Source organism: Rhinatrema bivittatum, chromosome 17 (assembly GCF_901001135.1).
Source record: "Rhinatrema bivittatum chromosome 17, aRhiBiv1.1, whole genome shotgun sequence".
Lineage (NCBI taxonomy): Eukaryota > Metazoa > Chordata > Amphibia > Gymnophiona > Rhinatrematidae > Rhinatrema > Rhinatrema bivittatum.
The window spans coordinates 1,336,155-1,352,348 of NC_042631.1; the positions used below are offsets into that span (position 1 = coordinate 1,336,155).

Below are 16,194 nucleotides of genomic sequence, written 5' to 3' on the forward strand. Positions count from 1 at the left end.
TTACCTGTTGCATGCAGAATGGCAGATTACAGGGCTTGCTCTGCATTCTTACCTGTTGCATGCAGAATGGCAGATTACAGGGCTTGCTCTGCATTCTTACCTGTTGCATGCAGAATGGCAGATTACAGGGCTTGCTCTGCATTCTTACCTGTTGCAAGCAGAATGGCAGATTACAGGGCTTGCTCTGCATTCTTACCTGTTGCATGCAGAATGGCAGATTACAGGGCTTGCTCTGCATTCTTACCTGTTGCATGCAGAATGGCAGATTACAGGGCTTGCTCTGCATTCTTACCTGTTGCAAGCAGAATGGCAGATTACAGGGCTTGCTCTGCATTCTTACCTGTTGCATGCAGAATGGCAGATTACAGGGCTTGCTCTGCATTCTTACCTGTTGCAAGCAGAATGGCAGATTACAGGGCTTGCTCTGCATTCTTACCTGTTGCATGCAGAATGGCAGATTACAGGGCTTGCTCTGCATTCTTACCTGTTGCATGCAGAATGGCAGATTACAGGGCTTGCTCTGCATTCTTACCTCTTGCAAGCAGAATGGCAGATTACAGGGCTTGCTCTGCATTCTTACCTGTTGCATGCAGAATGGCAGATTACAGGGCTTGCTCTGCATTCTTACCTGTTGCAAGCAGAATGGCAGATTACAGGGCTTGCTCTGCATTCTTACCTGTTGCATGCAGAATGGCAGATTACAGGGCTTGCTCTGCATTCTTACCTGTTGCATGCAGAATGGCAGATTACAGGGCTTGCTCTGCATTCTTACCTCTTGCAAGCAGAATGGCAGATTACAGGGCTTGCTCTGCATTCTTACCTGTTGCATGCAGAATGGCAGATTAAAGGGCTTGCTCTGCATTCTTACCTGTTGCAAGCAGAATGGCAGATTACAGGGCTTGCTCTGCATTCTTACCTGTTGCATGCAGAATGGCAGATTACAGGGCTTGCTCTGCATTCTTACCTCTTGCAAGCAGAATGGCAGATTACAGGGCTTGCTCTGCATTCTTACCTGTTGCATGCAGAATGGCAGATTACAGGGCTTGCTCTGCATTCTTACCTGTTGCATGCAGAATGGCAGATTACAGGGCTTGCTCTGCATTCTTACCTGTTGCATGCAGAATGGCAGATTACAGGGCTTGCTCTGCATTCTTACCTGTTGCATGCAGAATGGCAGATTACAGGGCTTGCTCTGCATTCTTACCTGTTGCAAGCAGAATGGCAGATTACAGGGCTTGCTCTGCATTCTTACCTGTTGCATGCAGAATGGCAGATTACAGGGCTTGCAGAATGGCAGATTACAGGGCTTGCTCTGCATTCTTACCTGTTGCATGCAGAATGACAGATTACAGGGCTTGCTCTGCATTCTTACCTGTTGCATGCAGAATGACAGATTACAGGGCTTGCTCTGCATTCTTACCTGTTGCTACATTTAAGAACTGGTTCACTTCGCTGGGCTCTACTTTGATCTCTGGTACCGGGGTCATTTCTACTGCATCCTGTGAATAATTACAAAGAATAAGCATCTCTCTCTTCCCTCTCTTTTCTCTCTACCTCTGCCTCTCATGATTTAACAGTGTCCACCCATCTTCAGTAGCCTAAATCAGCCTTCCAGCCTCTGCTGTCAGCAGCATGTGATGGGATGAAAGGGGGTAGCGTCAGGCGTAATCTAAGGAAATATGTCTTTACAGAAAGGGCAACCAGTGGAGATGGCAGAGACGAGGGCAGCCCCTGAATTCAGGAACGCATGGGACAAGCACAGGGGAAATCTGTGGGAGTGGTCAGGACTGTAGAGAAGGGCAGACTAGATGGCCGTATGATCTTTTTCTGACATCATGTTTCTATATTCTTTCTTCACCTATATTCTGTTCTTCTGCTTCCCTTAGCCCTTCCATGCATAACGAATTTTCATCAGTTGGAGGAGCTAAGAACAGCAGTGCAAGAAAGATAAGAGTTTCCACTGCCTGGACAGCAGCAGGTGACTGATCAGTGTGACTGCTGACTTTAGATCAGAAGGCTACTGGTTGTGGGGTTTGTATTTTTGGGGATGAATTTCCTCACATCTGGGCCTTAATTCTGCAACAATACATTCTGATGCACACACCCACTCATACATACACACATATATAGAAACACAGAAACAGGCTCACAAACATACTCACACACACACACACACACACACACTCTCACACAAACTCAGACACACACCCACACACACAGACACAGATTCTCACACACCCACACACACAGACACAGATTCTCACACACACACACACACACACAGACACAGATTCTCACACACACACACACACACACACATATACACACACACAGACACACACACACTCTCACACAAACTGACACAGACACACACCCACACACACAGACACAGATTCACCCACACACCCACATCCACACACTCACACATCCACACATATATAGAAACACAGAAACAGGCTCACAAACATACTCACACACACACTCACACACAGACACAGATTCACACACACACCCTCACACACATATACACACACAGACACACACGCACCCTCACACAAACTCAGACACAGACACACAGGCGCGCACACATATGTCTTTTAGCATCAGACAACCAGCATGGCAGAAACAAACAGCAGCAATGCTGGACAGAACCTGTGGAACATAGAACTGCATCATGGGATAGCATGCGACAATGTCAAAGACATCAAGACCTGCAGGAGTGTGGCCTTCATCACAAATGTAGAGCATGGGATGTGCCTATATGTGCATGGATGACTGCCTCCATAGGAATGAGCGTATTTCTGTCTAGGAGTGTATAGGTCTATGCTTGAAAGAACAGAAGGTAGGGAGAAGGAGGGATGAGATGGAGACAGGAGCACGGCAGTGGAGATAAATACCACCAAGATAATACCCCAAACACGAAAACCCCATTATCTGCTTAATAATCCTCTGCCCACAGCAGCTCCTGTGAGCATGAATGCCATATCTGAGCATGCCATTAAAATAGTCTCACCCCATCGCACCCAACACGAGCCTATTGCTACATCTAAGCAACCATATTCATAGTATCAGGCACACAAACACACACACACATTTCTACAGGGGCACGTAAATAAACTTATTTTAATAGAGAGGTGCAGTTCTACACTTGGCCACACACACACACAGACAGAGTCACACAAACACAGTCTCATATAGACACACACAGGCATACATACTCTCACTCAGAAACACACACAGAGAAACAGACACACATAGCCTCACTCACACACACTCAGACACAACCACACACACACTCTCACACAGACACACAGAAACATACAGACAGCCACACAAATAAAGACACAGCCACACACATGGACAGACAGCCACACAGGCTGGGCCATGAAGAATGGAAGCCTTGAATGGGAAGCTCACCTTCTCCTCGGGAGGTGGCAGCCGTTGCAGGGGACTGAAGTCCGGCATGTCACTGGTTGGCTGCTGGGTTGCAGGCACTTCTAAAGCTGAAGTTTCTTCCCTTTTCACCAATATGGAGCAGAGCTCATGCTCCAAGGCCCACACACTGCTTTCCAGGTCTACAAGGAAGAAAGTCAACTTCAAGCCCACAGGTCTTTTATAGGTCACAGTGATGGGGCTGTAATTTGGTGCCAAAACTTAGGAGAGGCAATAACTTTAGAGGCTTTAAATTGAGTTAGGCGCTTCTATTCAGCCCAAAATGAAGGCGACATAGAGAGCCTGACATCAGCACCTCATGCAGACTCCTAAACTGAGGTGCACAGCACGGCTCACTCTTGTAATGAGCTTCACCAGGGCTCCCCACTTCAGTGAAGGAAACAGGAGTCATTACAATCACGAGGACCTTTCCAAATGGCCCGTACTGCTGCAAAGTGGGAACTTTTCACCCAAAAGGGAAAACGCTGAGCAGAGATTTGTACCTGTGCATGCATTTCTCTTCCCCTCCCCGGGAACGTCTCCACTCAATGCAGGCAGGAGTGTGGAAGTTCGCACATACAGACAGGGTGGGCAAATCTGAGACTGGTGATTTACACGGGGAAAATGCTTTGTACCTGCTGAAGTCCCTCCAAAGGTACAGCTCATTGCTTCTAAAGCCCGAGAGCTTCAGCTGCCCCCCATTATCTCAGGTTTACTTTTCCAAAATCTAAGCATTCTAGCCCCTCAACAACAGCTGAGGTGTGCGATCCCGACCTGGACAGCAGGTGCCTCCTGTGACTAACCATTTCTGTTCTCCTCTGTTTTCACCAGCATCACAGGGCTCTGGGGGGCTGAATCCCCACTAAGAGAATAGCTATGCTCAGCCTGGATGCCAGGGGTCGGAGGGTCGAAGTCCATGTCCAGCAGAGAGTTCTTCTCCACCAGCAGCGGCTCATCAAAGAAACTATTGAAGAGTTCATTGGAGAAATCATCCAGATTCTCTGAGAAATGCTGGGGCAGAAAGCCAAGAGGGCAACAGTGAGAAGCAGGGACAGAGTGAGCAAGGGTGAGGAAGAGATGGAGAGAGATGAGAAAGAGGAAGGAGAAAATGCAAAAGAAAATAGGGAGGCAGAGGGACAAAAAAGTAATTTATAATACAGAATTTCATATGTTTCTGCTGTTATTTGAGAAAAAAAAATCTTCATTGCAAAATATAAACAGAATATAAGGAATGCCAAAGGTCCACCAAGTCCAGTGGCCATATCGACATTATTCATGACCCCCTCATTGATGCCTTGATCTGTCCATCAGTCATGCGATGGACACAAGCTACCCGTTAGAGCCTGCAATGTCATCCCCGTAGGCAGCAGTTCCAGGGCTTGCACTTGGCTGCTCCTCTGCCTGGAGAGGTAGGACAGGGGCAGGAGGAGAAAGTCAGATCAGATCTGTAGTTTTAGAATTCATCTGATGAAATTCCTTTGGTGTTATTTCAAATAGAAGACACAAGAAATCACTCCTCACATGTACACCTTCAACATTTCCATAATTGCTCACTCAAATTGTGCAGATCAAAATGCTCCCACAGAGAGAGTGCACGGTATAAACAGATTAAGCAATTGTTAAGGCTACCGAGCAGCTCAGGGCACCTCTGGACTCATGTTTTATTTTTATTTTTTTGCTCCCCTCCCTATTCAGGGCTTGCCTCTTTGCTTACATGTTCATTTGAGATCTGCACGCTAATCAATTCACAATTGTGATTTGCACATTCCTACTCACAAACAACCGGTTTGCATGATGACGCACATAAAGGTTTATAAGCTCAGTACCTACAGGTGTGGTTTGTATTATTGGCTACATTCAGCTGAAGGACTGAGATTTCAGCAAACACACACACACACACACACACACACACACACACAGTCACAGTCACACACACAGTCACACACAGTCACACTCACACACACATACACAGTCACACAGACATACACACACACACACACACACAGTCACACAGACATACACACACACAGTCACACACACACACACACACACACACACAGTCACAGTCACACACACAGTCACACACAGTCACACTCACACACACATACACAGTCACACTCACATACACACACACACACACAGTCACACAGACATACACACACACAGTCACACAGACATACACACACACAGTCACACACAGTCACACACAGTCACACTCACATACACACACACAGTCACAGTCACACACACACACACAGTCACACTCACACACACATACACAGTCACAGTCACACACAGACACACAGTCACACACACTATGAATTTTATCCATCCAAAATCATTTTGGTCTCTGGTCTAAAGGACAAATATTGGAAAAATAATCAAATAGTGACCTGCAGAGATATTCCAGAAATATTCAGCAAAAAAAAGAAAAATGTCTGTCACAGTCTTAAAAAGTCTGCAGAGCTGCAGAAGAATCCACTCCAGATGCCTTACTAATCAACCCCAACTCCTGCAGAACATTCCTTCTTATTTCCTCAGATAGGAAAGGGGCTTTTTCGTAAATCTTTGTTTCACTACTGACTCTGCAGAGATGTTTTGGAGCAATGACATGAAGCAACGTAGGTGACTGGAATGTGGACAAATGGTTCCAACGTTTTGCCCTTAGTTCAAGCTGACATCATCGTTGGAGCATGCTCAGTGCATCTGGAGAGACCAGGGCTTGTGCTTGTTGTAATGCATTACAGTTCAGAGCAGGGACCAGTTTAAAAGCTCCCTTAAAGGGGCATTATTCACTTTCCCCAAGATATGCAGGAAGGGAGGGTTAAGGCATTATTATTTGATTTATATTCAGCAACAAATGACAAAATTGAGAATTTCTGGCACACCGCCAGATTTTTAAATCCTGTCTCACACGTCTCATCCCCCTTCCCCTTCCCTCCCCACAAGCAAAGACTTCTTAACAGTTTCATGAAACAGTTACTGTAAAACTAGTCACATATATTCCACTGGAATCAGAAAAATGTGGTTTTCCTATCAAGAGAATGCACAAGTCCTATTAAAATAAGGTCTTATTTTGAGATGTCTTCCCACTGGTGCAGTATAATGCTTTCTTTTCAAATCACAAATGCAAATAATAAAATCTGGAAATGTTCTCACTGCAAACAATTGCAGAAAGATACAATAGAAAGCAGCCTGAAAGAGTGCCCAATGCATATCACTAAAATGTAATAACTGAAATGTTAATTATCCCAAAAATAGCTGGAAAACTTGAATCAATACTAAATAGAAAACATTCCGCTAAATGATTAAGGCTTTGATTGTATGTAAAGAGAGACCATCATACAGCGCCCTTGCAACTGGAAGCTTATGCTGAGAAAGCTTTTATGAGCGCTGGGGCTTTATAATCATAGGTCACTTCTCATGTGCCCGCCTATAAGAGTAATATATTCCCCCTCTTCAGTTATCGGGGCTATATAAAGATGCACTTATCTTGCAACGAGATATCCAAAGATGCAGCTGTACTGCATCTTTGGATATCTAACAGGTAGCTTGTGGCACCTAAAACGCAACAAAAATCTTTTCCCGATGGTACATTGACCGCACTTTTCAAACAATTCATCCTCTTGCAGTTTATAACTTTGTGTTCCCTGAAGAAGAAGAATTTCGAAACACTGCCGTGTCGGTAGACACAAAGGCACTATTGATCCGTTACCTCAAAGGACAAGTGCAGAAGATTTCAGTACAGCTGCATCTTTGGATATCTCGTTGCAAGATAAGTGCATCTTTATATAGCCCCCACAACTTAAGAGGGGGAATATATTACTCTTATAGGCTTGCACATGAGAAGTGACCTATGATTATAAAGCCCCAGTGCTCATAAAAGCTTTCTCAGCATAAGCTTCCAGTTGCAAGGGCCCTGTATGATGGTCTCTCTTTACATACAATAAAAGCCTTTATCATATAGCAGAATGTTTTCTATTTAGTATTTCACTAAAATGTAGCATGCCTTCTGAAATAAATCTGAATAAAGTTATTGTCCTTGACTAGAGATTTGTGCATGCAATACTCATTCTTTTCTTGGTAGTCTCAAATCTTCTGCATAGTCTGTCTGAGTGCACTCTGCTCTTTTCTTCCTATTCAATGCAGCAAGAAGACAGACAGCAGCAAGATGAATGTGGTTCCATGTGATTTTGTATGTTTTATTGTGCCCCGCCCCAAACTTTAAGGAGGGGCGGCTAATAAATACTTTGAAATTAATAAAATAAAATAAGAACAGCCACTATGACTCTGGCAGCTTGCTATAGGCTTTGCTAACATTTGAGATGATTCAAAAAAAGCGGGGAGTATATGGCTTGTTATGGCGGTTACTACCCCAAACCAAATAAGCCTGATACTTCACTTGAAATACATATGCGGCGCAGCTCACTGCTTCAACAGCAGGGGGGAATGAAGAAAAGTGGATTTATATTCAGACAACCAACAAGGACTGAATTACATAGTCTGGGTAAACAAATAAGTGTGGGAGTAGCTTGCTTGTTGCAGCAGTTACTACCCCAACCAATTAAGCTAGATATTTCACTTAGATGCAGTTCCAACACTGCTCTCTACATTAATGGCGGGGGTGGAAGGGAAATAGAACCAAGAGCTAAGAGAAACAGATAAGTATGAGAAAAAAATCAAGAGCGAAAGCTTGCTGGGCAGACTGGATGGGCCGTTTGGTCTTCTTCTGCTGTCATTTCTATGTTTCTATGTAAATTCTTGGGATCCTGCAGTTTTAATCACTTTCTGAAAATCAAGGCAGGTAAGCAACACCATAGATAAACCACTTTTTCTCTTCATGATTTAGGCAGGTCCTGTTAGTTTGAAGTCTCTTTTAAGATATCCCTCCATAAATTAAGAAAAAATATAAGCAACTAAGTAACTTTAACAGTAAGCTTGATTATAAGGAGAGGTATCCCCAACAGGAAAAAGGAGGAGCCATTGCCCGTGTGCAGGTCAATATTGATGCCCCACCTTGAGTACTGTGCTTGTAGGTGTGTAAGGACTTGGAGAGGATGGAAGGGGTTCAGAAAGGCCTGCAGCACAAATCTAAAATGCTTTCACTGGAAGAAAGAAGAAAAAAGGAGGACAGGACAAAAGCATTGATAAAGTGCAAAAAAAGAACAATTTCCAAGACAAGTGCTCATGATATGAAGTGGAGGGTGGTAAATGCCTAGACTTAAGCTGAAGAAACAGGTCCTGGGGCAGAACTGAAGCAATGCCTAGGGACAGATCCTGAGGACAGGGAGCCGAGGGGAGAGAGGAGGAGGAAACGAAGGATGCAGGAGCACAGACCTTGGGATAAACAGGGACCAAGTACTGCTCAGCTGAAGGCTGTGCTATGCAGGCCTGGGGCACCTGGCACAGAGTAAGAAGTTCACAGAAAGTATGACCTGCAAGCAGCAAAGAGCTTGGAAGAGCAGGCAGCGTCTCCCCAGAGCCAGCCAGGTCAATGCCAGCAGCGTGGTGCTGGCTGGGTAGTGGGTACTGAGCAGCATTTGTGCTGGGTTTGGTAGCTCTTTAGATGATTACAAAGCTTTGTGGTAAGACACCGCAGCTGAGGGGAAAGCTGCGTGTGGGATGAAATATGGGAAGGTGTAGGCTAATCTAGCCACAGCCGTAGGGAAAGAAAGAGGCAGAGCAGGAAACATTTTATTTTGCTTATTAAAAAATATGTCTCTATTCTGCCTGCAATAGGACAAAAAGCTCATTAGAAGTGCAAACCAAATGAGCAGGCAGACAAGGAGCCAATCGCTATGTCTTTGCTCGAGGAGAGCTTTAGGGGGTATCGCCTGCTGATCTTTCATTTCTGGGGCAAAATGCCCACCCCCCAGTCCTTGCCTATCCGGCCCTGACTGTGTCAGTATTTGGTTGGCTTATGAGAGGAATAAGCAGTGTAAAGAAATCCAAGACGAATTCAAGCTCCGGCTCTGATTCTGTGTCTGCAGCAAAGAGGATGTTTGTTCTGTAGTCCAGATAAAAATGTTCCTGCTTGTCCAGTGAACGTTAGCAGGACCTGGAAATTACGCAGCAGTGACGTGGGCTGCACAAACACAGGGAGACGACTTTACTGTTTAAATAAGGAAGGTCGGGTCCAGGATGCAGAAAACAGCAGATCGTAGAGCTGGGCTCCTGCCCCATAGGGCGTGGGTGCTTACTTAGCCCTGAACTGGTGTTAGTTCTACAAATACAACCTTGGCACAGACAGAAAGACTAAAAACGGAAAACATGAGGGACAGAAAGAGAGACAGATACAGAGGAAGAACAGATAGAGAGGGGGAAGAACAGAGAGATACAGAGTATCACAGATGGAGAAGAGAGGACAGAGAGATAGAGAGGATCACAGAGACACAGGAGAAGGGCAGAGAGATACAGAGTATCACAGATGGAGAAGAGAGGACAGAGAGATAGAGAGGATCACAGAGACAGAAGGGAAGGAGGACAGAGGGGAAGAAGGACAGAGAGATACAGAGTATCACAGAGAGAGAGGGGAAAGGAGAGAGAAATAAGGAGGATCAGAGGGAGAAGGAGTAAGAGAGACAGAGAGAGAAGGGAGGTGGATAGGGAGATACAGAAGATCACAGAGAGATGGGGATAAGGACAGAGAGTTACTAGGATCACAGAGAGAGAGAGAGAGGGGAGGAGGAGAGAGAAATATAGAGGATCGAAGGGAGAAGGAGAGAAAGATATAGAAGATCACAGAGAGAGGGGGATAAGGATAGAGAGATACTAGGATCACAGAGAGAGAGAGAGGGAGAGGAGAGAGAAATATAGAGGAGCAGAGGGAGAAGGAGTGAGAGAGAAGGGAGAAGGACAGAGAGTACAGAGGATCACAGAGAGAGAGAGAGAGAGAGAGAGAGAGAGAGGAAGGAGATAGAGAGTATCAGAGAGAGAGGGGAGGAGAGAGAAATATATAGAGGATCAGAGGAAGGAGTGAGAGAGACAGAGAGAGAAAGAGAAGGGAGAAGAACAGAGAGATACAGAGATACAGAGGATCAGAGAGAGAGGGAGCAGAGAGATACAGAGGATCACAGAGAGAGAGGGAGAAAAGGACAGAGATGCAGAGGATCACAGAGGGAGAGAGAAGGGAGAAGGAGAGAGAGATACAGAGGGAGAAGAGAGAGGGGGAGAAGGAAAGAGATGCAGAGGATCACAGGGAGAGAGAAGGGAGAAGGACAGAAAAATACAGAGAATTACAGAGTAAGAGAATGAGAATTATCAATAAGGATGCAGAAAGAGAATAAAACAAGCAGAGAGTACTTGAGAATCAAAAAACGCAGCTACAAAAAGACATTGAGAAAGAGAGTCACACATATGCACAATAAAAGTAGAAAAAATACAAAGAGATCAGAGATGTCAATTTCCCAAAGCTGACAGAGAAAATCAAAGACTTCCCACAGAAGAAGGAGCTGGAAGAGCTCTGCATAATCCTGGGGAAGCAGCAGAAAAGCATCTTGTATGCTCTCCTACCCCCAGGCCAGAGACACAGGGGCCAGAACCTGAATCCTGGGGTGGCCTTTTTGTGCTCTGTAATTTCATCGTACTGCTGTTATTTTTTCCACCTCTCCTCATTGAGATAAAGGCTGCAGCCATGGCACTTGGCGCTAATTCCCCAAAGTGACGGTACGGTTATACGTTTTTTGACACAAAGTCTGTGTAGATTGGAAAGTGTAATGCACCTGCAGGCCAGGAAGGCTGACTCAGTGCAGAATGACTGGGGGAGGGCAATATTCAGAGCGACCATCAGTCAGGGTTCAATGCTTTTAACCAGCGTCAATCACTTTTCCGAACCCAGACTTCTCCCCCAAAATTTCACCTTGCACATTGGTTTTCAAAATGTGCACAGAAATGCTCAAACTCACCGCACAGAGGAGGTAATTGTCACAGGAGCTACACATTAAATGTAACTTACTATCTTAGTAATTTTCCAAAGCCATTTACATTCAGAAGGTGCCCTTACATCTGAATATCCTCTGGACAATTTAATGATATATATTGTGGCAATTTTCAAAAGCCCACTTACATATGTAAAACCCAGTTTTATGTAAGTAAATAATGTTGAAGATTACCCCCAAAGCTTCATTTGCTCTTTGCAGGACATTTCTTGTGTGTGCAGACTTATGCACAATCGAAACGGTTGCATGTGATCAAACTCTATCCCAACTCCTTACCCTGTCTCTTATTCAGATTTGTCCCATTTATTTTCAGCAAACCAAGGCCTGCATTTTCTATCGGCCCACAGGTTTGTGACTCCCGTGGTAACGGGGGGGCGGGCCTGCGAAATCTGGCAGCGATCGCACCACCGCGGTGTTATCGCTGCCGGCTTTCGCGCCCAATAGCACCACCATGAAAGGAGGTGCCATTGGGCTCACTACTGGCGGCGATAACGGGTCTTACCTTATCACCGCCAGCGAAGTCACCGCCACGTCCGCCTCCTCCTCTTCCGGTCCCGACTCCTCCTCTTCCGGTCCCGACTCCCCTCCTATCAACCTTTCGCATGCAAAAAGTCCCTTTTTGCGTGCGATACCAATAGAAAATGATCCCCCGAAATTTGGTGACTTTCTGGCCTTCTTCTGGAATGTTACTTCATCCCTAAATAGACACATGGACACAGACCTCTTTCCCAAAATTCATTCCAACATTTTAAAGGTTAATTTAGTAGGGTCTTTTTGGTCTAGGAGCATTTTATGTATTCAATAATGGATTCCAAGGTATGCATTACACAATTTGAAGGAACGGCATAGATGCTGCTCACAGTGCATCAGGAGATACACGTGGAAATCCCTGAATGCATAGCCTGTTATTGCCTACTATAATATATCAGAAAAGACATCACCAGAAGAACCTAAGAACATAAGAACATGCCATACTGGGTCAGACCAAGGGTCCATCAAGCCCAGCATCCTGTTTCCAACAGTGGCCAATCCAGGCCATAAGAACCTGGCAAGTACCCAAAAACTAAGTCTATTCCATGTAACCATTGCTAATGGCAGTGGCTATTCTCTAAGTGAACTTAATAGCAGGTAATGGACTTCTCCTCCAAGAACTTATCCAATCCTTTTTTAAACACAGCTACACTAACTGCACTAACCACATCCTCTGGCAACAAATTCCAGACTTTAATTGTGTGTTGAGTGAAAAAGAACTTTCTCCAATTAGTCTTAAATGTGCTACTTGCTAACTTCATGGAGTGCCACCTAGTCTTTCTACTATCCGAAAGAGTAAATAACTGATTCACATTAACCTGTTCTAGACCTCTCATGATTTTAAAGACCTCTATCATATCCCCCCTCAGCCGTCTCTTCTCCAAGCTGAACAGCTCTAACCTCTTCAGCCTTTCCTCATAGGGGAGCTGTTCCATTCCCTTTATCATTTTGGTCGCCCTTCTCTGTACCTTCTCCATCGCAACTGTATCTTATATAACCTATTAGCTTACACTGTATACCAGAAGAGACATCACCTGCGGAAGCTATTAGCTTACATTAATTCTGGCATGGATTGTCTCATAATTTCAAGTCAATGACTAGGCATCCAGCCACTGAATCCAGTTCTCTCACTGGTTATGAGTTTAACTAGGCCTTAGTCACTGCCTCAATCCCAGGGAGGTCTGCTAGAACAGGATGAGGGGAAGATTCATGTTAATCTGTTGACACATTCTTTTGTAACTGGATTCTGTTTTAAATTTTAGAATTATTCCTCACCACACTCCCATTTATCTTCCATTGTGGCTAGAATTTTCCTTTGTAATTACTTCAGACTTCTGTCTGTTCCACAACTTTCATGAGAAGAATTAGCTAATACCTCACACCCAGGGAAACATTATCTCACATCTAGAAATCCAACAGCACTCCAATCCCAACAGTGCCTCACAGCTAGAGACCTAAGAGCATCCCACACCCAGCAACCCAACAGCTTCTCAACACAGAGACCCAGGTGTATCCTATACCCCTTGACCCAACAGTGCCTCACAGCTAGAGACCTAAGAGCATCCCATACCCAGCAACCCAACAGCTTCTCAACACAGAGACCCAGATGTACCCTATAGCCCTTGACCCAACAGTGCCTCACAGCTAGAGACCTAAGAGCATCCCATACCCAGCAACCCAACAGCTTCTCAACACAGAGACCCAGGTATACCCTATAGCCCTTGACCCAACAGTGCCTCACAGCTAGAGACCTAAGAGCATCCCATACCCAGCAACCCAACAGCTTCTCAACACAGAGACCCAGGTATACCCTATAGCCCTTGACCCAACAGTGTCTCACAGCTAGAGACCTAAGAGCATCCCACACCCAGCAACCCAACAGCTTCTCAACACAGAGACCCAGGTATACCCTATAGCCCTTGACCCAACAGTGCCTCACAGCTAGAGACCTAAGAGCATCCCACACCCAGCAACCCAACAGCTTCTCAACACAGAAACTAAAGTAAATTCTATATCCTGTGACGCATGAGTATCTCACACTTAGTGATCAAACAGCACTCTGTACCCAGAGATCCAACAGTCTCTCATACTCAAGGCCACATATTACCTTACACCAAGAGATCCATCACTACTTAAATTCTCGAGATCCAACATCACCTCACTCTTAAAGACTACAGCAAAGTGTATAATACAGGGGCTAAAAAGGTGGAAGGCTAGAACGCTGTGGGCCATGTGCCTCATGTCTCTGATATGACTATTGTTACTAAGAGAAACCTTTAATCTCTGCTTAATTTTTCATCAGATTCTAGAAAAGCTCCTCCTGATCTGAGAAGGAATGAGAAGTGGGGCAAAAAGGGAGGATAAGGTACAAGAGAGGCAAAGTGAGAGGTGTGGGTGCAAAAGAGACAGGGAAGAGAGGGTTGCTGAGTCAGACTGCATTTAAGATATATTAGTGTCTGAGAAATGCAGCTAATAACTGTTATTACTGAAATGAGGCTCCAGGATCTAAGACTTCCTTAAATTAGAAAGACCTATGTATCTCCATAATCCTCATTTAAGTGATGTTTATTCAGCAGACATTGGCAAAAGGCCTATAGAGTCATACAGCAGAGCCCTCTGAATTAGGAGGAGAAGAGACCCAAGGCAGAGCAGGCAAAGCAGAGAATCAGGCGAAACTCCAGAACAGAAGCGGCGTGCGATCTCAGGTCTCTGGGTAGATGCGTGTGTGCTTCCGGGGCAGGATAGAGCGGGAATGTAATCTCAGGGCAGAAAGCACAGAATCAGGCGAAACTCCAGAACAGAAGCGGCGTGCGATCTCAGGTCTCTGGGTAGATGTGTGTGTGCTTCCGGGGCAGGATAGAGCGGGAATGTAATCTCAGGGCAGAAAGCACAGAATCAGGCGAAACTCCAGAACAGAAGCGGCGTGCGATCTCAGGTCTCTGGGTAGATGTGTGCGTGTGCTTCCGGGGCAGGATAGAGCGGGAATGTAATCTCAGGGCAGAAAGCACAGAATCAGGCGAAACTCCAGAACAGAAGCGGCGTGCGATCTCAGGTCTCTGGGTAGATGTGTGTGTGCTTCCGGGGCAGGATAGAGCGGGAATGTAATCTCAGGGCAGAAAGCACAGAATCAGGCGAAACTCCAGAACAGAAGCGGTGTGCGATCTCAGGTCTCTGGGTAGATGTGTGTGTGCTTCCGGGGCAGGATAGAGCGGGAATGTAATCTCAGGGCAGAAAGCACAGAATCAGGCGAAACTCCAGAACAGAAGCGGTGTGCGATCTCAGGTCTCTGGATAGATGTGTGTGTGCTTCCGGGGCAGGATAGAGCGGGAATGTAATCTCAGGGCAGAAAGCACAGAATCAGGCGAAACTCCAGAACAGAAGCGGCGTGCGATCTCAGGTCTCTGGGTAGATGTGCGTGTGCTTCCGGGGCAGGATAGAGCGGGAATGTAATCTCAGGGCAGAAAGCACAGAATCAGGCGAAATTCCAGAACAGAAGCGGCGTGCGATCTCAGGTCTCTGGGTAGATGTGCGTGTGCTTCCAGGGCAGGATAGAGCGGGAATGTAATCTCAGGGCAGAAAGCACAGAATCAGGCGAAACTCCAGAACAGAAGCGGTGTGCGATCTCAGGTCTCTGGATAGATGTGCGTGTGCTTCCGGGGCAGGATAGAGCGGGAATGTAATCTCAGGGCAGAAAGCACAGAATCAGGCGAAACTCCAGAACAGAAGCGGCGTGCGATCTCAGGTCTCTGGGTAGATGTGCGTGTGCTTCCGGGGCAGGATAGAGCGGGAATGTAATCTCAGGGCAGAAAGCACAGAATCAGGCGAAACTCCAGAACAGAAGCGGCGTGCGATCTCAGGTCTCTGGGTAGATGTGCGTGTGCTTCCGGGGCAGGATAGAGCGGGAATGTAATCTCAGGGCAGAAAGCACAGAATCAGGCGAAACTCCAGAACAGAAGCGGTGTGCGATCTCAGGTCTCTGGATAGATGTGCGTGTGCTTCCGGGGCAGGATAGAGCGGGAATGTAATCTCAGGGCAGAAAGCACAGAATCAGGCGAAACTCCAGAACAGAAGCGGCGTGCGATCTCAGGTCTCTGGGTAGATGTGTGTGTGTGCTTCCGGGGCAGGATAGAGCGGGAATGTAATCTCAGGGCAGAAAGCACAGAATCAGGCGAAACTCCAGAACAGAAGCGGTGTGCGATCTCAGGTCTCTGGATAGATGTGCGTGTGCTTCCGGGGCAGGATAGAGCGGGAATGTAATCTCAGGGCAGAAAGCACAGAATCAGGCGAAACTCCA

The 16,194-nt window shown here is 46.0% G+C and overlaps 1 protein-coding gene across 2 annotated transcripts in view; it reads right to left on the bottom strand.

Moving 5' to 3' along the window:
• The window catches only part of CREB3L1 (cAMP responsive element binding protein 3 like 1), a 64,939-nt gene that overhangs the window by 18,484 nt on the left and 30,261 nt on the right, over window positions 1-16,194 (bottom strand). For both annotated transcript variants that reach the window (XM_029582593.1, XM_029582592.1), the window contains exons 2-4: window positions 4,236-4,443; window positions 3,418-3,575; window positions 1,421-1,499 (exon numbers count right to left, since the gene is read on the bottom strand). In XM_029582593.1, the coding sequence (XP_029438453.1) occupies window positions 1,421-1,499; window positions 3,418-3,575; window positions 4,236-4,443 (445 nt within the window). The remainder of the gene's footprint in view (window positions 1-1,420; window positions 1,500-3,417; window positions 3,576-4,235; window positions 4,444-16,194) is intronic.